General features: G+C 39.1%; 3 protein-coding genes and 1 pseudogene across 6 annotated transcripts; 2 read left to right on the top strand and 2 right to left on the bottom strand.

The window, feature by feature from the left end:
- Positions 1 to 1,259: 1,259 nt before the first annotated feature.
- Positions 1,260 to 7,145, bottom strand: LOC135620404 (perakine reductase-like; annotated as a pseudogene).
- A 201-nt stretch (positions 7,146 to 7,346) lies between these two features.
- Positions 7,347 to 11,384, top strand: LOC135619564 (uncharacterized). Of its 3 annotated transcripts, XM_065121696.1 has the most exons (5): positions 7,347 to 7,480; positions 7,578 to 7,640; positions 7,723 to 7,821; positions 7,940 to 8,143; positions 8,422 to 11,384. In XM_065121696.1, exons 2-5 carry the CDS (start codon positions 7,598 to 7,600, stop codon positions 11,178 to 11,180), a joined length of 3,105 nt encoding a protein of 1,034 aa, XP_064977768.1. In that variant the 5' UTR covers positions 7,347 to 7,480; positions 7,578 to 7,597; the 3' UTR covers positions 11,181 to 11,384. The 3 variants fall into 3 exon arrangements, with proteins under 3 accessions (XP_064977768.1, XP_064977767.1, XP_064977766.1); XM_065121695.1 differs by lacking the exon at positions 7,347 to 7,480 and having other exon boundaries at positions 7,517 to 7,640; positions 7,943 to 8,143; XM_065121694.1 differs by lacking the exon at positions 7,347 to 7,480 and having other exon boundaries at positions 7,517 to 7,640.
- Positions 11,385 to 13,560: 2,176 nt separating this feature from the next.
- On the bottom strand, positions 13,561 to 17,585 carry LOC135620403 (uncharacterized). The gene is made up of 3 exons (XM_065123327.1): positions 17,560 to 17,585; positions 15,829 to 16,267; positions 13,561 to 14,298 (listed from the first exon to the last, which is right to left on the bottom strand). The coding sequence occupies exons 1-3, from the start codon at positions 17,583 to 17,585 to the stop codon at positions 13,561 to 13,563; spliced, it is 1,203 nt and encodes a 400-aa protein (XP_064979399.1).
- A 2,696-nt stretch (positions 17,586 to 20,281) lies between these two features.
- On the top strand, positions 20,282 to 22,587 carry LOC103995119 (uncharacterized). Of its 2 annotated transcripts, XM_009415637.3 has the most exons (4): positions 20,282 to 20,482; positions 20,570 to 21,088; positions 21,169 to 21,358; positions 21,451 to 22,587. In XM_009415637.3, the coding sequence occupies exons 2-4, from the start codon at positions 20,684 to 20,686 to the stop codon at positions 21,945 to 21,947; spliced, it is 1,092 nt and encodes a 363-aa protein (XP_009413912.2). In that variant the 5' UTR covers positions 20,282 to 20,482; positions 20,570 to 20,683; the 3' UTR covers positions 21,948 to 22,587. The 2 variants fall into 2 exon arrangements, with proteins under 2 accessions (XP_009413912.2, XP_064977764.1); XM_065121692.1 differs by having other exon boundaries at positions 20,282 to 21,088.
- The last annotated feature ends 542 nt before the right edge of the window (positions 22,588 to 23,129 follow it).

The following is a 23,129-nucleotide window of genomic DNA, read 5'->3' as shown; positions in this document are numbered from 1 at the left end:
AAACAGTAGATTTGAGGAAGAAGTCGATCAACATTGAAAACTATGAAAGGACAATATGAGAGAAGGATGCCTGCAGTCTCTGCAGCTTATAAACCCAGTAAGTTTTTACTGCTTATGAGAGAAGGATGCCTGCAGTCTCTGCAGCTTATAAACCCAGTAAGTTTTTACTGCTTGATTGATAGACTTTCTCTTTCATCTTACAATCACACCATTTTCTTATAAATTCTGATAACTCTTTTGTCTCACTGTAAAATACTTATGAGAGTAGCAAAATATTACAAATATGAAAGCTAAGCCATTTAATCAAAATCTTTATATTCAGAGAACATGTTAATCTAGTAAATCTTGATGGAATAATTCTTCAGACACAAAAACAGAAATAGGCAAAGAAAAATGTAAAGCAAATCTATGATGCACTAGATCTTTGGCATGTATATTAAATCATGAAGTACATGACAATTTACAGAGACATCTTTGAAGTTCTTACTGTAAGCAAAACAAGTTTCTCTTTCAAGTCATAAAGAGGTAGAAGATGATGGCAATGAATGCCATATTACTAGAACATATGAAGATGATTAGTTGCGTTTTGGAGGTGCATCCGCGACGATCTATCATCTTCTGTAAGCTTCACCTTTAGCCAGCCAATATTATCTTCCAAATTGTTTTGTCTTCGTGGTCCTGTTTATGATTAAGACTAGTAGAATTAGCTAACCACTATCGAAAAAAAAAGGGAATATAGAAAATATTTCTCATACTTTTTCGACTGATGGCACAAGTAGATTCAATATATCTCCTTAACAAAAATCAAATTTAACACGAAAAGTAATGAATAAGCAAGAGCGCAGACGACTTACTTTGAGAAGCACAATTGAAGGAATTAAGCAGAATAGGAACATATAGTGCAGCTGCAAAACCTCGCAAAAATGTCTTGTTTATGGTTAATGTTTCCAGACAGTAGAGGGTCATAAAATCTTTTCTAGGTGAAAGTTGATAGATGAAGAAGTACTAATAAACATTTTGTCCTGATCCTTCACCAATTGATTTGATCTTACATAAGTGTCATAATAGCAAATTAGAAATCTTGGGAATATATGGTTATTCAACCTTGGAAGGGTATTCTTCATATTTTGTTCAAACTTGTATTAAAAGCAAATGTTTCAGAAATCTTACTGAATGAGTAACAAATATTCTACTCTCTCTTGCGAGTAAAATTCTCATACTTGAACTGGAACTGTTTGAAATGGCTTTATTGTTTGGCATTATAAAGGAAAAAAGGTGATTCCCAAACTAGTAGAAAGGCTACCATTTGCAGGTCCTGTATCTGGCGCTGCAATTGTCAAGAACAATGTAAGTGCTAGAAAATTATCAGCTGTAACATTCATGGAGAATTAATTCTTGAGGGTAAAAAGAATAATTGGTTCTGTAATGTTGCAAATAGCATTTCCTGAAAGGCACATTAGGAGAACGAAAATTTTCGGGTACCTGGGATCGGAAACACATCATTCCCTTGGTGGAGGAGCCAAGCTTGTGCCGGCTGAGCAGGGTTACATCCATGCTTTGCAGCCAAATTTGCTCCTTGGACATGCAGAATCGTGTTCTCCGAATTATCTTCGGAGAACCTATAGGGTGAAATGACTGAAAAACAAGCATCAAATGAGCCAAGAAATATATGTCATCTCTAAACTGGAATGATCTGATTTTAAACATTAAAAAGTAACTTGACCATAGTTGAAAAAAAAAAAGGAAAACCCACATATGTTGACATTCTTGACAAAAGAGATTATTTGATATAAAGACATAAGATCATCCCAGTACACTGTTAGCAGAACTTTCTGCATAATAAGTCTTTCCAGCAAAAAAGCCCATACCAAGAGGACTAAATGCAACTATTCCAATGCCAAGATCCCTGCCAGTCAAAGGCATCATTTGCATTAGATTGGGCACTCTACAATCCATTTGATATACAATGATCATAATGTCAGGAGAATCAATTAATTGATCCCTATAATTAATTGTTTTGTTTGGATTATGCCGTTCACTAATCCGTTAATGAGATTGGACTCCGGCACCTTGAGGGTAACAATCAGGATTTGCTGTACCGATACGTATCACCCGGTACGGGCGATTCATACCGGTCCGACAAGATATCAGTATGTGGAGCACCCTCTAATAGACGGTATCGATCACTTGATCCCATATTGGGCAATACAGGATTTGTATCGGGTGATAACGATCAAAATCTGACCATTATCAACCTGTCGGTAACTATCGAATTTTGACCATTACTGATTAAGGGCTGAGATTGCCATTTTTCAAACGGTCAATCTGACCATTTAAGACTTAGAAAAGGGTTTTTAAACTCTTTCCTACCCCCTCTTTCAACTCATTTCACTCTCTCAATCTTTTTTTCACTCACATCTCTATCTTATTATCATATTTTCACTTTCCTAAACTCAACAAAACTATTCTTTATCGATGGCATCAAATTTAGGAAACTAATTTGAACGGATTAAGAGGAAAAACACTCTAATCAAGAGGTATATATTCTCTTTCTAGATTTTTATTGATTTGTAAGATGATTAAGCCTATTCTATGTGATGTATGACTTAATGTCTAATATATTATTTGATATTTTTTTATGATAAAATAGTGTTAATTAGGAAGTAATTAAGATATTTAATATTGTGATTAGTATGTTTAATATTAATTTTTAAAATTAAACACTTAATAGGTCAAATATTTATATTTCATGTATATTAAGGATTGGATCATATGTTTGTGATAGTATAATAGGTTTACTTAAATTTCAATTACATTTTCTAATACTATGATTAGTGATTTTAATGATGATTTAATCAAAATTTGATTGATATTGGGTCAATTCAATGTCTTTAATAATTGAGTCAGGTAATGAGGCAACTTCACAATCGCATTCAACAACCCACTTGGTCCAAAGACATGGCAGTGATGTGGACAGTAGTGCCTCGATCGATGATAACGACGACGCCGAGGAGTCGATGGTCCCATCTACACAATTTGAAGGTCGTGCATAAACCGATAAGTAATATTTTACACATGTCACCTAAGATTCAAATCATTGAGCTTAATGAGATACTGGTCAAGTTATGCATGGAAGGGGAAGGGGAAGCTAGTTGATGATTTTGAGCATATACGACAGAGTTTACACAACGTCGACATAGAGCGAAACTCATCATATTCATAACCATCATATTATGGAGAATCTTATTGCCAACAACAGCACAATAATAGTTGGTCATACTTTTCTAAGCAATAGTACGATAATCAATCTTACGATAGAGAATAGCATATCAACAATGAAGATAGAAGTTTTGGCATTCTTTATGCTCCGCACCAATATATCTCAGATTTATCATTGCCTCAGGAGCTGTCTTGGACACATGTGGTTCATAATGATCAGACTACAACCATCACTATGTTGATGCACCAATGAATAATAGTGTATTAGTATACTATGTCGTGGAATCAATTTTAGGAGTGAGTCTGACAAATATATCATATTAATATACAAATATATAAGATCAAGGACCCCGATCCGTTGCGTCTTGTCATTCTTTTTTGTGGTAAAACCAAGCATATCAATCGATTGATTACTTAATTCGTTTGAATCTTAAAGTTTAAATTATATAAAAAATAATCTAATAATTTAAATAATTTTTTATAGATAGTTCAATATTAATGAGAGGACGATCTGGAATGTACCACAAAACTACTCCTCAAAGTTCGAAAAGATATGTGATACTATTCTTTCCTAATTTATATTATTTTTGGTAAAATTATACTAAATTTATATTTATTTCTAACTTAAAAATCCTAATCTAACTTTTTTCTATTTTTAGATATTTTTGGAGGTTTTTTTTAATGATTTTGGGTATGCCATCGATACACCTCGACGTACCATTGATACGTCTCGGTATGTACCATATCGAGCAAGACTCAATATATTAGTACGGACCAAAATTATAATCCTTAGTAACAACTACAATGTTCCGTAAAGCTTCTTGTAGTTAGCGTTGTGTTCTTCATGAAATAACTTATACACACATAGGCCTGTTTAGAGGCCCAAATCTGCCTGATTCTACGTTACCGAAAATGAAACTGCATAATTGTTGAGCTCCTTTTCTCAAACTAAATCAAACTTAAGTCGTGAAGGGCTAAATAATCCTAAAAGAGAAGAATTACATGCACAAAGAACTCTAGTGCTTGCCATGGCTATGTATCAAAGCTTTTTTTGGTTGAAAGTTTGGGTTGTAAGAGAGATTAAAACACACATGAATGAAGGATAGAATCATACAATTGTGCGAACATGGAATTATCGTTTTCGCGAACGAAAACATCAACACTTACAAACCTCTTGTCATTCTCATCGAATTGAAGAGCAAGAGAAAAGAACGTAGTTTGAAATCACCTGCAAAGTGGTACTATCTCGTCTTTGATGTCGCGGATCCAGAAAGACCACCACCGTATCTGCAGAGCAGTGATGGGATGGGATGCACAGCATGCGCACGCCTGATCGTGTCGAGGCTCGCCTCCGACGGCCCGATGTACTTCACCTTCCCCTCCTCCACTAACTTCTTCAGCTCCCCCATCTTGCATGCCACAGAAACAAGGAGTCGATCAAGGTTCAACATACCTGAAACCTACAGAAACGAAAGCATATTATGCAGAGGTCTGTTCTTACGGTGTCCTCAATGCGGACAGTCAAATCCACTCGGTGTTGATAGCAGAGATCTTTGTACTCCACGCCCAGGCGATCGAGGCTCGCTTCGCAGCACGCACTTCCCATTGGTCTTGAGAACGCCACCTTCGAGCTTCACAATGCCAAATTTGCTCGCCCCTTGGACCTCCTCTCCGGGCAATTGCTTCAATGCCTCCAAAAAGACCAGACTTTGCACCTCTGAGACCCAAGTTCCTCATCAGAGGGAGAATCAGCGAGAAAGATCGAACCTTTCCGATCAAGATCTCATTTTTGTGCTGCCCGAAGCGGTCGGCGGTGTCGAAGAAGGTGATACCGCGATCGAAGGCTTGCTTGATGAAGGCGATGCCTTCTTCGTCGCTCAGCGGAGCGTTGATGAGTCCAGTGAGCTGGAAGCACCCGAGACCCAATCTCGACACCTAGAAGCGAGCGAAACATGGTCGACAAGACCGGAAAATTCGATAAAGGTGACAGCTTTTTCAAGCAATTCGACACCAAAACAACACAAGAACAAAATCAACAAATCTGTAGAGTTGAAATGGTACCGACCTCTAATCCCTGGGATCCCAGCTTCACCCTGGGCACCTCTGGAGCTTGTGTTTCTGCTTCCATGTCTCTCGATCACAAGTGATCCTCGGATTGCTGCGACTGTGAGTTGAGCCGTAGAAAACAGTGTTGGTAGGTAGAACAAAGTAAGTATACGAACACTAAAATATCAACAGTTGCGAGGACTGAGTTCATAGTTTGTCACCTCAGAAACAGTGAAGTCATAATACATGATTTAGAAAGGTCGCTTCCATCCAAATTGGATTTCTTGTCTTGATAAACAGCTCTTGTTATAATATGTTGATCGATCGATTGGTAGGTGGGATTCTAAATCTGGCTCAAACAGACGAGTGTCACACCAAACAGACATGGAGTCTCTTCTTCGATCGAAATTATCTACCCGTATTCAAACTTGCATGTGTCCGCAGGATCAAAATCTGACATCATATAGAGACTGAAGTAGGATTTTTTTGCTGCACAAAGTTCTAATTTTGCTGACTTCACCATATGAATCCAGATCATGTTCCTTCAAGCGAGTTCTGCCTCAAACTCGGCCATCAACAGCTTCTGTTCACTTCGAGAAGTTCGATAGACCAGCAGTTGGTTGGTGGTTGCTGGTCTCCCTCATGCACATCACAATCTGCACTCTCTCTCTCTCCGTGTCATCATCAGCAATGCTGTTAATTGAGGCTACTGCTTCCTACATCCATGTCTCTATAGTGGGACATTTCTGTTCCAGAGTTCACTCGGAGTCCTTTCTTCTTCCCGGACTTGCCGATGGGAAGCTGCTATCAATTATCATCAGTCACTGCCACAAGAAAAAAAAGCATGCTTTGACAAAGTCTCTCCTTTGTTTTCTCATCCAAAGATATGATGTTTCAGAGGGAAGACAAAGCAGTGATTGAGGGGTGGAAAAGCATGTTTCATCCACTAAAGTAATGACAATGATTCTGTCCTCCAGAAAACTGCTTCCACACAGATAAGTTTCGTTCTCTGAAATCTTATCACTCCAGAAGCATCAGCATAAACGCATTTAGAACAATACAGAACATAACACAAGTAGATTAACACAGAAGACAAATAATGGAGAAGAGAAATGACACAAAATAATGAATTTTGCAGTATGTTTTCACACAATCTTACGAGTCGAAGAAGTGTCGCAAACACATCTAGATTTGTGCTGAATTGGGCTGATAAATTCGAGCAAGCTTCAGGTCAAATGAACCTTGATTTGCAAGTGCCACATGCATCCCATGAACAATTGTTCAATCATTCTTTTAGGCAGTGAAAACATGTAATCTTCTAATGCCTACATATGAAACTTACAGTTTGCAATCAATTTTTCTAGTACCAAGTTCAAAGCCTAGGGATAAGTAGTCAACCACAGGTGTCATCTCCACCTTCCTAAGCGATTCATGTCCCGTAGAACCTAAAATATCTGCAACTCTTGCAGAATAACAATGCAGAGTTCAACTTGAAATCATGACATCCTGTTGCTTGTAGCATAGTAAATAGGCATTAGAGTTGAGCAAGGCATGACTCAATGATGCACAGGTGGTAGCAATCATTCCAGCATCTAGTGTTTTAGGCAAAGTGGAAGTGGTGGAAACCACTGCAACCCTTTGTATAGGGGAGAGAAAGAGAAAGGGAGAACAGAAGGGGCCCAACCTGAGTCTTTTTATTGCATTATAGCACGTTGAGTTCCACCAAAGGAAACAACAATAATTAGGTTGAAAATAAGAAAGAAATGACTCTAAGAGAATCCAATGCACCTGGCTGTGACTTCATCACCAAGCCAGCTTGACAAACATATATATAAGTCTTGATTATGCATTCTCTCGGGATCGTTTTCTCTGCCGAAGCCGAAAGTTGATCCAGAATTAGCTGCCGTCTGATTGCATGCTAACGAGTTTCAGACTGGCAAAGAAAATCTAACCAAGCTGGGTCCAGTGAGCAGACTATTCCAATTATTTCTCCTTGCAATGCCAACATCTGATGTGATAGAAGCTTTTTCTTTTTGAAAAGAAAAAGGACATGTACAGTTGTTGCAGCTATGAGCAGATCAGTCACCATATATGTGTGCCATCATTCAATTGCAAGCAAGTTGATGATCCATAAGGAACTTGTAGTTTAAGCAATGGATTGGGTTCAACATCAGGAAATCCCCATCGGTGCACTGCAGGACTCAGAATCATCATGGTATAGAGTCTTTTCTGTCTTTCTACTTATAGTCTCATGATCTCTTTGGCAGTGCCAGACATTGTACTTCTGACCACAAGTCTTCTTGAAATTGCAGAATTTGAATTGGTAGTCACAATGGGCAATGAGATGGGGAACCAAATCGTCACTGCTACTCGAGGTCCCTCCTTGCTTCCTCTATTGATTGTATCAACTTCTGTCTGCTTCTCTGTTCCTCCTGATGAGTTAGTGTTTGCTATCAGAACATGAAGATGAAGATGCTACCAACATGATGACCCATTCTTCAAATTATCCTGCTACATCGAATGTCATACATGGTTCCCTTGATCATGACAAGCAAAGTGAGATTTGGTTGCGTTCAAAGTAGTTCTTTGAACTTCGATATCCAATACTCGCTGGTGTTCACTCAGGTTGTTTTCTGACATGAGCTAATTCAGGTTTTGCTATGATGTCTTTTAGCAGTTTTTGAACAGCACGGAGAAGAGAATACAACTATCGACAAACTCTCGACAGCTTTGAATGTGTCAAATGATGCAGAACATCAAAATGATGTGAACAGAAAAATCTTGTCAGCTGAATCTGAGATATCATATGATAACACAGGGTCAGCTTATGTCGAGCCACCACCAGCAGATGACAATCTACATCAGAAGACATTAGAAGGTCAGTATCTGTTTCTTGTTCAACTACTAAAATCTTGTGCTTTCTTATATGATCAACTACAAATACCACTACCTACATGACAAAAACATATCAGCTAATAGATAGTTGATGTTTCATATAAGATAATCAAGGCTAATAATATTCTATATGGAAACACAAATAGGCAAATAACTTTAGAAATTTTGTTTCGATCTGATTGCAATTCTAACTTGATGTCATGCATTTAATTAACTAGTAGTAGATCAATGTTATATTAAATGCTGGAATTTGCTTAACAGTGGAAGATGAGAAGAAGATACCAGTTTTAGACACATTGCCTAAAAATGAAGAAGCATACTTAATTCCATCAGTAGAGATAAAGTATGATGGTGAAGAGAAACAATCAAGTGTAAAATGTGATGAGTTATCCAGAGGCATCATTGGAAAAATGGCTAGCAATCTGGATGCTTCAGGATCATATGAAAAAGATGATAAAATGGAAATATCAGCTACCAACCAAACATTAGAGAATAATAAATCTAGTGAAGAGAGTTTTCTGATGGGCAGTGATAAGGCATTTGATGAAAATGAGAAAGAGATTGGAAAGAAAAATTATGTTGCATGTGACATACATGAATGTGTGTTGCAATCGAATAAGAGCTTGTCAACTGAATCAATCGATATTGTTTTTCTGGATGCTATTGGTACTGAAATTAAAAGCTTGCTTACAGAGAATGATCAAAAAGAAATCAAAGAACTATCTAAAACAGAACCTCATGAATGCCACACAATCCTAAATGTGATTAGTAATGACTGCGAAGTAGGAATACTAGAAGATGTAAAGACGGACAACATTCAGATCAGCAATTTTCATACTCAAGCAAAGACCAATGATCGTAGTCAAAGAAAACATGAAACAGAGAAAATTGGCTTATATGATTTATATTTTGAAGAACCTATCCACACAAGCCAAGCAAAAATGACTGTGACTGTGGAGGAAAACCAACAGGAAAACAATTCAAGTTTGATCACTAGGGACTGTGATAAAGGCACAGAGCAAGAGGAGATAGTGAAGGGAAAAGAATTGATGGAAACTCCAGTCTTAGATAAAAAGCAAGAACAACATGTCGAATATGTAAATGAAGAGCAAAACAAGGAAAACAAACTAGTCAGGGACAATGAAGTCATTGGGAAAAGACCATTTGACCCTTCATTGTTATTAGATCCTGTTGCAACAATGAGCAAAGACATAGTGAAGGAAACAAATGAGAAATTTATAACAAGTAAAAAAATAAATGAGATGACAAGTTCTAGTGAAGGCTTGAGCAGTGAAACCAATCCTTTGGAAGACCATGATATCACCATTGGGGAAAGGCTTCACTCAAAACTAACGAATCCGATTGACGAGGTGAGTGGAGATATGATGAAAAAGGAAGAAAGCAACGCAGGAAAAGGAACTACAGAAGAAAAAATTTGCCATCAAATTGAAGAAGTGTTTAATGCAACTATGTATGAGAAGGCAGACATATGTGAGATAAATTTAGTGGAAACTAAGGTACAATATTCACCTCTGGTAGAACCATCCAATCTGAAATTCAATGTTATTCAGCCAGATCACAGGTTACCTGAATGCTCAGAAGAGTTCAAGCAGAAAGAAGCTGCAGAGGAATCTGAAATGATGAATCAAAAAGATCTTAGTTCCAGTTCTCATTTTGGTGAATGTCTTGACATTAATTCAGTGCTCCCAAATATTAGAGAAACACTACCTTCACTTCTGTCAGAACAATCTAATCTGAAATTTAATGTTATTCAGCCAGATCACAGGTTGTCTGAGTTTTTTGAAGAGTTTGAACCGAAAAAAGCTGCAGAAGAATATGAAATACTGAATCAAGAAGATCTGAGTGATTGCCTTGATATCTATCCAGATCTCTCAGATATTGCAGATAAAAATTATGAGCAAAATTTTGAATTAAATATGAAGAAAAGTTCCCAAACTGAGTTAAATGTATTGGTGAGCAAGATCAAAACTCAAGCAGTGCCAAAAGTTGAAGATGATGGGAAGATTTTGGATTCCGTAGTAAAGACTGAAGAAGAAGAATGCAGTCTCGCACCTGGATCAGATACAGACAGAGACCTTAAAACATTCCAAACTGCATCAGTGAGCAATATGGAAACTCAAGCAATGCTGGATGAGAAGATTTTGGATTCTGATTCTAAGACTGCAGAACCACAATGTCATCTCCATGGATCTGTCTTATATACAGACACAAATCTTGAATCATGTCAAACCAATAGAGAATTCACCCTTGAACCAAATCAAGATGAGATAAATGCATCAGTGACCAAGATGCAAATTCAAGCGATGCTGAAAGTAGAGGATGGTGAGAAAATTATGGCTTCTTTGATAGAGTCTAAGACTGTAGGAAAAGAATGCAGTCTCCATGCACCTGGATCTGATACAGACACAGATGTTGAAGAATTCCAAAGCAAGACAGCACTAACCCTTGAACCAAATCAAGACAAGTTTGATGTATGGACTGCCAATGATGTAAGTGAAAAACTTGAAAAATCCAGTGATGGAACTTTTTTGTTGAAGCAACAAGATTTGAAGGAAGCTTCAGTATTCCCTTCAACAGAAGATGTAAAAGATCACATGAATTCATCCAGCAGAAAAGCCCAAGAATATGACTGTGATGAAAACACAGAAAGATGCCAACATATTGCAGAAACTGCAGATGTGATGCTACAATCCAACAACAATGTATTTGATAAGAGTCCACTGCAATCACAAGGAAGACTAAAGGACAATGACCCTTCTGCAATGGAAAGAAGTAATTCCCTGAAACTGCAAACACCACTTCACAGCCTTATGAAAGAAGCACATGTTATGGAGCCACTGGAGAAAAAGGAAGACCTCAGTTTAAACAAGAACAAGTATGAGGTGTGGAAGTCTTCAGCGGAGGAATTCATCGCTACACCAACCAGGGGAAAAGGGAAGCAGAAGCACAGATCTTCCTTCTTCAGCAACTTCATGTGTTGCACAACAGGCACAAATTAAGAGCTCTATTTTACAACATAGTTTTGCCTATAAAGGTTATTTGCTTTTTTCTTTTTCCAAATTCTATTAACTGGAAGAGTTGCAATAAGATTGTGAGATGTTTGTGGTTTCAATAAGGGGAAGCTGCTAAATGATTGCTGAGAAATATTGTACTGGAATGTTCAACTTTTGCTTTGTTTTTGACAAGATTGTGAAAGGGTTTCATTGGAGGTTTTTAATTGCATAAAAAACCAATAATTTTCCTCTCAAGATGCCAAACTGTTCTAATACTCCCTAAAATTTAGATTCATTATTAGAATTTTTTCATATTGTTAAAATTAGATTTAATGGTGTCAGAAATGCTTTGTTGCCGATCAAATATCAGAAAATCCTATTGAGTTAACATCCTTCCAAATGTATTCGTCTATCGAATTCTTCATCATGATAGTTAGCCATTGTCATCACTAAACTTATGCAAATTGTAATAAAATAATATTGTACAGAGGTAATAGTTAATTTAGTAGCTCCTTCCCCTTTGATCTAACATTCACTGTTACATAAGATCTAAGGTATTTGAAAACTATAATTACAAATAATGTAGTCACAACAGAAAGACTCTTCTCAAGGATCTAGTTTTTGATTGGTATTTAAATAATTTGATACTTTGGGAGGCCAAACACATAACTTTCCAATTTCTTGAGGTTATACTCTCCACAAAAAAACAAAAATTAAGGGGTTAATAAGCACTTATTTTCACCAAAAAAATATGATTCTAAATAATAGTATCTGAAATAAAGTATATAAATCAAGAGATTTATAATCCCAGCTTCCACTCACAATTTATAGCCAGACTTTAGGTCCCTAAATGAAAAATAACAGCATGAATAAAATGCAGAAGAAAAAAATTGTGAAGACAAAAACTGATGCTTTAATGCTAAATTAAAAAGTGTAAAAAGAAGGCAGTATGCTATTTATAAAAGTTGATCTATAACATAAAAGAAAACTTCAGGATGAATCTTACAGATGATCAGGAGGCATCAGCATCAGATGTAGTGTCAGTCTTTCTTTGCACACCCAATCTGAGGTTCTCTTGAAATTGTGAGAAATCATGGTATCTGTAGCAGAAATCATGGTAATTCATAAATGAAGCTACATAACACATTGGACCTCCAGTTGATTATTTCACTGTTAGATTCATAAATATAATACACCAAACTGTCTTTTTTTTTTCCTATTAGGCACTTCATCGACCATATAACTTCCTTTTAGTGTCAATTTTTGCTCAAATACAGATTAAACGTTCTTTGTATTAATTCTGGGCCAGCAGACAACTCTGTCACAGGACAAAATGCCCAAATGAATACAATAATAAAGGGGTTTTCTTGAGTAGAATTAGATGAATAGATCATGATAATTCCATGGTATCCACCACAACCTTACCCTTGCATGAAATTGCATGAGAAAGACATTTTTTGTGATTCAAACCCTCAACACCCCCGAGTTGTATTGGAGTAACAATCCTTTGTGCCAAGGCTTAACTTTAGCACAACTTTAATCAACTGGCCGATACATGACAGCTGTCTTTATGTTGAAACAAAATGAATGTTTCATAACACTCCCTCTAGCACTGAATATATTGGAAAGGGAAGTACACCCTCTAACATGTATAACAATCAAGTAAGAATTTAGTACTTCATAAAAAATTACTTAGGCAGCCATAGCATACTCTGCAAATCATCCACTTGTATCAAACGTGCCAGATTAGTAGAGAAAACACTCTTCTAAAGTGTGATGGTTCTAGCAGAAACTTAAAATTCATCATATTCTATCAACTGAAACATGTCTTATCCTTTGCCATATATGCATGCACATCGTGCACACATGTGCATGCGCACATATTAACATGTCACTGTAGGAAGAAAAATAAATTGATGAAACGTGCTTCCAGAATATGAGATGAAAAAGAGTATCCATGCATTTAATTCTTATAAATTAAATAATTTTTTCAATTAACCATAGTTTCCAAAATGCAATTGATTCACCCAGTTATGGCATTTTTTTTTTACCATTCATCTTTGAATTCTATCAGCAGGTTCAACCAAATAAATGAATGAGAAACAAAAATTGCTCTTGATTCACAGTTATGACAGTATCGATTCCATTTAGAATCAGAAAGTTCTGAGTTATTGCAAGAAGCAACCCTTAATGCTTTCAAAATATATACATGTAGTTACAAGCAACTAGCAGAAATACTTTCCAGAAACTTCTAAGCATGCTTATCCGCCAATTTAATCATTCCACTCGTAACAGCAAACTGAATTTTTCTAAACCCCATTCTGTAGATGATCCCCAAAGAGAGTTAGACATATGCCAAACAACTATATGATGCTGAACAAAGAATTTAAGCAGATAACAGATGCCTCAAGTGATGTAAATGCTCTTCATTAGAAATATTAAGAGAGAGACGAAGATTTGTTAGAAGTGACTCCTGCTCCCAACTTAAAGGACCAGAGGCATGAAACGCTTCCACAGTAGAATGGTATGCATGTAGCTCTAATTCATGGACATTAGCAGCCAATTCATCTCCAGTTTTGCTTTGACACTCATCAACCAAACTATTAAATGCAGTATCCTTGGAGTGTTTTCTGAGACTTTGATATGTATACCCTGGATAAGCATTACCACTGCAACTAGCAACAGAGCAATCATTGTTATCTTCAGAGACTGGCAAAGGTGTTGAAGATGGAATCAGGACATGATTATTTGTATGCCACTTATCAGCATTTATCCAAGGAGACCCACCTACTCTTTCTTTACTGGACTTATGCAGGAAATTCTGACTGTCCAAATTTTTTGAAAAAGAAATAGTGTCCATCCTTCGAGGTAGTGCTTCTCTAGCTAACTTATGAGATCTGTTTTGGATGAATTTCCCTTTCCTGTCCATTCCTTTAACCAAATCAACTGGCGAAAAGCCACAGTAGGATCTGAGTTTTGGCTTCATAGTTTTAATAGGAGAACTGCAGACAACATGCTTTTGCTTTGATGTACGTCCAATCGAAGTTTGCTTCCCAATGCCTTGACTTGTTGCATAATCCAATTTTCTTGCATTATTGGAGCTAGAGTGCTTTCCTCCACTTCCCTGAATGAGATAGAAATATTAATCAGAGAACTATGAGATAATAAGATAATGCCAAGAGCAAATCATCTGCAAAAATAAGAAAGATCTAAACAAACGACTAGGTATTCCCAGTTCATTCTTTTTTAAAACCATTTTTCACAAATACATTGCAGCAATTGAAATTGTTAAATTCACTTAGGTGATGCAATTTATATGAGACTGTGTAAAAGAGCACAGAGCACAGCAACACACTCATCATGCTCAACAGAAAACAACACATTGATTTAAGTATTAACTAGAACAAAATATTAAATAGAGGCATCTAATGATTAGTATGACCATGATTGAAGCCGGAGTGGTAATTTCTCTGTTTGCAGGGGTAAACCCTTATTTAATATAATGGTCTGTATAGAATCAGGGGTAAACCCTTATGCAAGCCAGAGTTGCTTGTGAATCAACAGTCCTTTAATACCACAGACAAGCTTTCAATCAAGGTTCGTCGTATCATAGCATACAGCCTAGTATGGGTGGTATGTACAGGTCCGACAGAGGACCAGTACAGTCGGTATGTACCGGTCCGATAGAGAACCAGTATGGGTGGTACTTCGATATGCCCCCATGTATCATGTGTCGGTATGGCTCGGTACAACTCGGTATGTACAATACCAATAGTTGATCGGTACACCAGTACGGACTAATAAAGCAAACCATGCTTTCAACTACCGAATGTAACAATGAATGTTAACAAGAATGCTCATGCTAGATGGATCCCTTGAGGAACACTTGGCAGTCTTGTGTTGATCAAACTTCTTCCAGCAAGAAGCCATTAAGCATGGTGTCATTATTACCTTCTTATTGCCGTACAAGCATGAGTAACTAATGTAGAACTGTTAAGAAAAGCAAATGAGTGCTTTATATTTGATACACTGGATACTAAGATGTCAAAAACGTTGAAAGTATAAATATAGTGCTGAAGTAAAATTGTTGTGAAAATGAACAAGCAAGAAACAGAAACATAAATTTCTCAAGTCACGATCTTTGACAAACACTCTGCTGAATTTATGGAAATATTGATATAGACAGTACTAGAAACACTTTTTTCCTTTTTGACAAAATGAAATATGTTATGAATTAGTATTGCAAGCAAGACAAAATCATGTATATGTGTGAGAGAGAGAGGGAATAGGAACAGAAAACTAGAAATATGATCAGGAATGGAAAAACTCAAGTTAGCTAAGCTTGTGATGAAGATCATTTATTTGAACGATGCTCAAACAGAAAGAACAAGCAGTAACACATTCTATAAATTTCTCATGATCACAGATTAGAGCTCTAATTATGTGCTTACACCAAAAGAGCAATTAACAGATGAATCAAGAAGCTTTCAGTAATTTGAACATTAGTATTTTATAGACATTATAGTAAAATTATATCTAGTAACAAAGTTAGACCAAAGGGACCAACGTTATAGATATGACAGATCAACTGAAAACTAGGACAAAAGAGAGTAGAAAAGAAACACAAGATATCCTTGATACATCAATCTTTTACCTGATCAATCATAATCCATCGGTTGTTTTGCCACGCCTGTGGAACTCTTAGATCAGACACAGGGTGTTCTTTAAGCTGGATGGAGCCAAAGAGTTTGATCACAACTCGGTCATTTTTTAGGACTTTCACAACCTTCCCAGCTCTCCAAGAGCAAAGATCAAGGACCTCCGTGATGTCACCAGCAGTCCACCACTTTTTGCCACTCGGTAGCGATGGGCAAGGCCTGACATCTTCCTCATGCACTGTTTCCACCACAGACCTCTTATCGGAAGTCAGAAATAGCTCGTATCTAACCGTATATGTTGAACTGTGCACAAATGAAATTTTAGCAGGGAACCAAGAATCATACTGCTCCTCTTTTCTTCTCAAGACCTCTACTCTATCACCTTCTTTGAACTTCATGATGATATACAATATACGCAACCCTGCTTGGCCCAGCCTGATCGATAAAATAGTGGCAAACCAACAAAATCAATTGTTCTCTCAAACTCCTTAGCACCAAAAAGATCTCCAGATGCAGAATAGGCAAGATATGCAATGCTCACTGATGATCTGACACAGAAGTCTCTTTAGTCCTGAAAAGAAGCGCCAAATAACGTATCAGCTCGTCCCTTTTTCACAACCGTATCAACATCAAACTGTACAAGCAACAGATCTGACTACCAAATGTAGATTAGTCCAAATCTTGTAAGAAATTATTCCTCTGAAACAAAGGAAACCTATTGGCAAGATGTAACATACATTGAACACAAATAACAGAAACCATGAACCTGGAAGGAGCAGGAAATAACAAACAAGATGACAAAATGACACAACAAGAAGCTAATAGTTGAAGAGACCAAAGACCATTCACCAAGACCTCTACAATAAACGGATGAGAAAACGAGGAGGGTGTGAGCTAGCATGCTAACTACCACAATAAACCAATACAAGTCCATCAAAACCGAAAAAAGGATACAACCAAAGCCTATATGTTATCCAAGAAGAGATCTTTAACTGGGTAAACACAAAAAAAGAACCAACTTTCTTGATCAAGAACACGCGAAATCAAATAAAAACATCAACTTTCCGCTGGACCAACCTTCAATCCAAGATTTTGGGCGAGGAAACAAGGGGGGACAGCTCGAATCCCAGCAAGGGAGGCAAAAAGATCGAAACTTTGGCACATTCCCGTATGCCCAAACCCCGAAATCGATCGACCAAAATCAAAGAGACCGATCCGAAGCTGACCGAAGACAGTTGGGAACGGAATGCGACGCTTAGATTTGGGCCGGGGCGGCGTATTCTGGGAAAACAGGGTGCTATTTGCTCCACAGAAAAGCTGTTTTGTCCACAATTTAGAAGATAAAATTAAAAGAATAGTAGTCTCTGTTTCTTAACATCTAAAGCTCCAATAATCCATAATCTTAATTGAATTATATATATATATGTTTCATATTTAATAGATTTTCATAATCTCTTGGGTCACCCTAAAAACATTAAAGAAATTGATGACAGAGGGAGATGGGGATAGTTCAAGAAAGGAACATTAAGGTACATGTTATCTATAACAACAAACACAAATCTTTTGGTGGATGTGCTAAGGGTAATAACAATATGAACTGTTTTAAGGTTGACCAGTTTCATCACTAAAATTAGACTTTATGCTGGCAAATATCATTGCTAAATTTACTCAAATAATAAGAGACATAAACCTACACTTTATGTAACTCAACCTGGGTAGAATATTACCTTAAAGCATCAACAATGTTAACCATGGTCCAGCAAAGACTAAATCTAATATTGATTTAGGTCTTCATACATGAATGTGTGGCATGTAAACACAATGTTTTGATGAGTTGCAGATTCTATTCAACTATCTAACAAATTTTTAGTTCTACTGAGCAAGATCTTCTTGGAACAGTACAATATCATCTTTCTGCAGCCTACTTGTTCCTGATTATTGTTTCTTGGTTTGAACTATCACAATTTATCTCAAGATCAAGTGTTCTGGTTCATGAAACCTATGACATAATTATATGGTTACCAACATATTATGACACCCAGCAAGAGTTCCCTGAATCTGTCAAATTAAATCCTAACTTACAATATTAATGATGTTGTCTTTGGATTTGCTTGTCCACAAGAATTCCAAGTATATTTCCAGTAGAACATCATTATTTTAGGAAGCCTACTTGTTTATTCTGCATCTTTTATATTTCTCCTGTCAATATAAATACAATGTAAGCTAATCTGGTTTTTTTTTTTTTTTTGAGGGAAGAACTATTTATTCTTCTTGATTAATGCATGCCAATCACACCTTTAGTAATACTATGGTGTGCAAAAAGGCATAAGGCAAGCACTTGGTAGCTCAATAGCTCAACTTGCAGATGATAGATATCACACATCAGAAACCAATATCATCTCCCAGCCTTTGCGGATGGTGTTATTCCACTAATTCTCCTTGCAACTTCTACATGTCAATGTGTGGGTTGAGTCCAAGAACTTGAGTTGCTGCACTCTGTCTACTAAGGACATGGACCTGAGATGAAGTGGACAACTCTCTCAATGTAAAATGCTAATTCTGACATCATGAGACAAGGACATATCTGTCTTAGGCAGGCATATTTAAATCACACTACACCAGTAGCAGACAAATCATCTCAGCTCACTTCTTATCCTACCATCTTTCTTTCATCATTTGATATTTTATTTTATCCAACCCTTTGATAAAATAAAATAGAATTATAACTGGTGGCTTAGCTTGTCATCTTCCTTGAGCTATGAGATATATAGGTGACAGGAGCAAAAGAAAGTTGGTATAGCAACTTGTAGGCAACAAGGCTCTTTTCTCAGAGGGCCAGGCCTTGTGCAGAAACAGGGTTTTGGTGGATCAACAAGAACACAACTTTCACAACAAGTGGTCTTATTTCTCCAATCTAGCTTAGACAAAAATCTGATGCATCAAGCAATTTCAGAAAGCTAAATGAACAGAAAGCATAGTGGCCTAAAGTTGCAGTACTCACCCAGTATAAAGTCAATTCCACTGCAGTCCTTTTTATCTTAAAACTGATGGACACAGGGAAACTAAAAATACTTGAATTCTGTAGCTGCTTCAGAATTGTTGACAATACTAAATAGAAATGTTGACAAAACTATCTATCTGCAAACATGTTCCCCAGATTTTTAAGATATTTGTGCTGCACTTTTCAGTTAATCTCAGATCATTAATGTTATGTAAGATTAATAGAATCCAGATGATTAAGTCAGGATGATTAGATCCTTATCATGTTTCTTCATGCAAATATAACAGTTTTGATGTAAGCCACCGTTTAATGTTATGTCAGTGATGCACATCCACTTCATGATGGGTCCAGCATCATCATCTCTTGTTCTCTTTGGAACTGGGATCGCTGCACTCTGCTGTGTTCCATGGGGGCCTCAAGGAATGGAGAATTCTCAGTGAGATGTCAAGCTCACAATAATACCATTGTGGGAGCTGATTAAGGTCCGTCTCCTCGAGAGATGCCAATCTGATAGCCTGCACAAGTGATTTATTTTGTTTACAGCAGACTGGACACGAACAGAATCCTTCAAGTTTTGATGCTCGGAAAAGATCATTCGATATCTTGAAGATGACAAACAAACCAAAGTAAATCAGCAAATTGTTTGTGAAATCCAATTTATGAGCCCTACCCAACTGATAAATTGAAGCTTTTGAACTGAACCACAAGGATTACAAATTTATCATCTCATCAAAGCCAATCATCCTACATGACATTTAATTCCTTGATAAAGACTGGCCAAAGGATGAATGATGAGCCAACAAAAAGGAGTAAATCCACAAGCTTGCTAACAAATCCAATTAATGAGTTCTACCCAAACAATTCCATCTCAGACATAACTATGGATTCATTGTCACCTTCCCAAGCTAGAAAATGACATGAAACTTCCATGGTTAGAAGACAACAATAATTAATGCCCGCTTGCCTTCTTCCTTCTTTTGCTGCACCAAATCTGTTGTAGGATACGAAAAAACCGAGTCTTAACTTATCACTAAACCATTCATGATTTCTCGACGTTGAAAGCGAAACAAGAGCTTACGACTCACGGAGTCACGAAACAGTGTAACGGTTCGTTATAATCGTCATAGAGGTTTATAACGCTTGCGTTATCTTCTAATAACTCGGAGGGGGGGTAAGAGAACGTAGTACTCGCTACATTTCTTTCTTCCCTTTATGCCCCTCACCTGTCCAAAATACTTCGGAGCAAATGTGTAGATTAATTGCAGAATGGGGGGTAGATCGGATATTTAAGAGAATGAGGACAACCTTGCGCGACGCGCGGGTGCGGACATGTCGTACACGTGTCAGCATTCAGTACGACATCGAAGGCCGCTCCGCGGAACCTGCCACGTAGCCGACCAAACTAAAGGGGGTTTATCCTCTCCTTTTAAATCACCCGGCCGCCCCGCTCCTCCCCGCACCGACACCTCCCACCACGTTCGCCGGGATAAATAGAGGAAAGCGCCGCTCTGGAGCCGGCCATCGACGGAATCGCCCTCGAGAGACTGTTCTTGTTGCTCTGGTGATGTCAAGGATGAGCATTTCTGTATTCCGATCCGTGAATCCTTTGGCGACGAGAGGAGATATTGCAGAGTGCTGTTGAATGTTGGGTGAGTTCCCTGTTTTCGTGCGCAAAAACTGGTTTTTTGGGGGCTTCTTGATTTGTGTTGATCTCGAGTTTGGGTATTATTGTGTAGATTGTGGGTTCCGTGTTGCGGTTTACTGCTGGGGTTTTGGTGGTCGTAGGAAATGGAGTGGTTGCGAGCGGTGCGAGGAGGAAAGGCGGGGTTTTGATCGGGATCGCGTAAGCAATGCCGTTCCAGATGAAGATCCAACCGGCGCACGCGAGCGGAGCGGTGGCTTTCCTGCCGCGGAGCGACCCGGTGAAGCCTGCGGCCAAGTCGCGGCTGAAGCGGCTCATTGAGCGGCAGTTCCCGAGCGTCCTGAGGAGCACCTCGGCGGAGAAGACTGCCGGATTCGGGGAAAGGAGGGAAAAGGAGAGGGAGGACGGAGGCGACATCGAGCCCAGTTCGGTGTGCTTGGACAGGATGGTCATCGGTTTCATCGAGGGGGGATACCACGAGAAGCAGCCGCGGGGTCGATGCAACTGCTTCAACGCCAACTTCGACGACAGCTCCGACGACGACTTCGATGCCCGCGACGGCGATGCTCCGGGCTGCGCCGCTGCCCCCAGCGACCTGGCCGAGGCGATCAAGGTGGGCTAACTATTCCTCCTGGAAACTCGATCTTTTGGCGTTGTGGGCTCAAACTCAAAAGCATATCGCGGTTTGAGCAGAGTTTGGTGCTCTGCGCGAGCGTGGTGGAGAGAAATCTCTTGGCAGATGCGTCGAAGATCCTCGAGAAGGCGAAGAACTCGAAGAACAAGGGCGAGTGTCGAAGGATGGTATCCGATGGGCTTCGATCCCTGGGCTATGACGCCGCCATTTGCAAGTCTCGGTGGGATAAAGATCCCTCCTTTCCGGCCGGTATCCTCGCACATCTCCGCAATTGTCGACCTTCTTCACCTCTGTCTCTCATCGACCAACGTCGTTGACGTATGGACTATTGGCGCGTGCAGGGGAATACGAGTACATCGACGTGGTAATGGACGGCGGCGACCGATTCCTGGTGGACGTGGACTACAGGTCGGAATTCGAGGTCGCGCGACCCACCAAGTCATTCCGCGCGGTCCTCCAGCACCTGCCGCAGGTGTTCGTCGGGCGCTCCGACCGGCTGCAGCAGATCGTCGCCTTCGCCTCGGAGGCGGCACGTCAGAGCCTGAAGAAGAAAGGTCTTCACGTGCCGCCATGGAGGCGACCCGAGTACATGAAGGCCAAGTGGCTCTCCCCCTACCGGCGGACGGCCGACAGGGAAGCCAAGGAGGAGTCGGCGAGCGGAGGGGAGGTCATCCCCTGTTTGATCTCGTCCGTCAACTTCTCTGGCGTGTCCGAGGATTGCGGCGCCGGAGAGGTGGCAGACGACAGGACCAAGGGGGTCGTCTCACCATGGCGGCCGCCGCCTGCGAGGCCGCACGCAGGGGTTAAGGTCGTCACCGGCCTTGCTCTGGTCCTCTAACAGTATGGAAGGAGAATTAGTCCTTCCTTTCTTTGTGGCAAGATTGGATTTTTATTGCTCTTAAAGTTTTGAGCTGAGAAGAGAACGCTGCTTCTGTAGAGTACTAATCTTCCAAGTGGAATCCACCATGGGATGATGTCTCATGATCTAGACTTGTTAGGGTGGTCATCGTTTTGCTTTCTTCTCGCAGATTTCTGCCGCGGAAGACAAAAGATGCAGGGAAGCGTGCAACCTGGCACTCATTGTTCCCGATGAATGCCGAGAGTTTATTGCACGGATCGAGGCATTCTCAGCAGGACTCGGCGATGTGTTCTTGGGTGGCAGTGGCGGTCTCTCGAGGGGAAACAATGATAAAGGAAGGCACAAAATGAATGATTCAACGATGGAAACCTCGTGCAGTCTCGATTCGATGATCGTTGTGACAGGAGACGCAGACTCTTCATTATCTGCACACGATGGCTACGCGTCCTGTGTCTTCCATTTGTGATGTACTAATATTGTGTGCGGAGTCCTCTTTATCACCTGTCTAATGTCTTTGAGGTAAAGAAACAACGGCATTAGCACAAGAAAAAAGAGCATCATTGTTGAAGTCTTTGCCATGAGAACATCTCCGCTTAGTTTAGTGTTAACATCAACCTCATCTGCAAGTCTCCATATAAAGATCAAAGGCATAATGTGCACACCTTGGATGGTTGCTATTCGTGGACTAAGAAACACTGATGCAAGTATAAATACTGAGGTCTTCAAAGAGAGAGAGAGAGAGAGAGCGTGATTGCTGCAGTTCTTTACCACAACACATTTACAAACTCGAGATCAACAAGAAAAGAAAAAGAACGGAGCATGATTGGTTGATGAAGGCTTTTACCATAAGTAAATCTAGGATGAGAGAGAGAGAGAGAGAGAACTGTCGTAATAAACGCGGCAGTTAATACACAGCTTTCAGGAAAACAACAGCCTACCAAACTCTGCGATTCTTCTGGTCTTCCGCACAGCTGTTGAGGTCATTATGGTTTCTGCACCCTCTTTGTTAAAGCCCTCATCAATAGAAGACTCGTTGAGGAGGCAAAGAAAAGAATCCTGCAATGGAGACAGTGAGTAATACAGTGAAACAAAGAAAGCTTCACCTGGTTTCCACCCTAAAGCAGCATATTGCTCCTACTATTGCACTTCCTGGAAAATGGC

Source organism: Musa acuminata, chromosome BXJ2-8, assembly GCF_036884655.1.
Source record: "Musa acuminata AAA Group cultivar baxijiao chromosome BXJ2-8, Cavendish_Baxijiao_AAA, whole genome shotgun sequence".
Lineage (NCBI taxonomy): Eukaryota > Viridiplantae > Streptophyta > Magnoliopsida > Zingiberales > Musaceae > Musa > Musa acuminata.
This window is presented reverse-complemented; position numbering and strand designations above follow the sequence as displayed.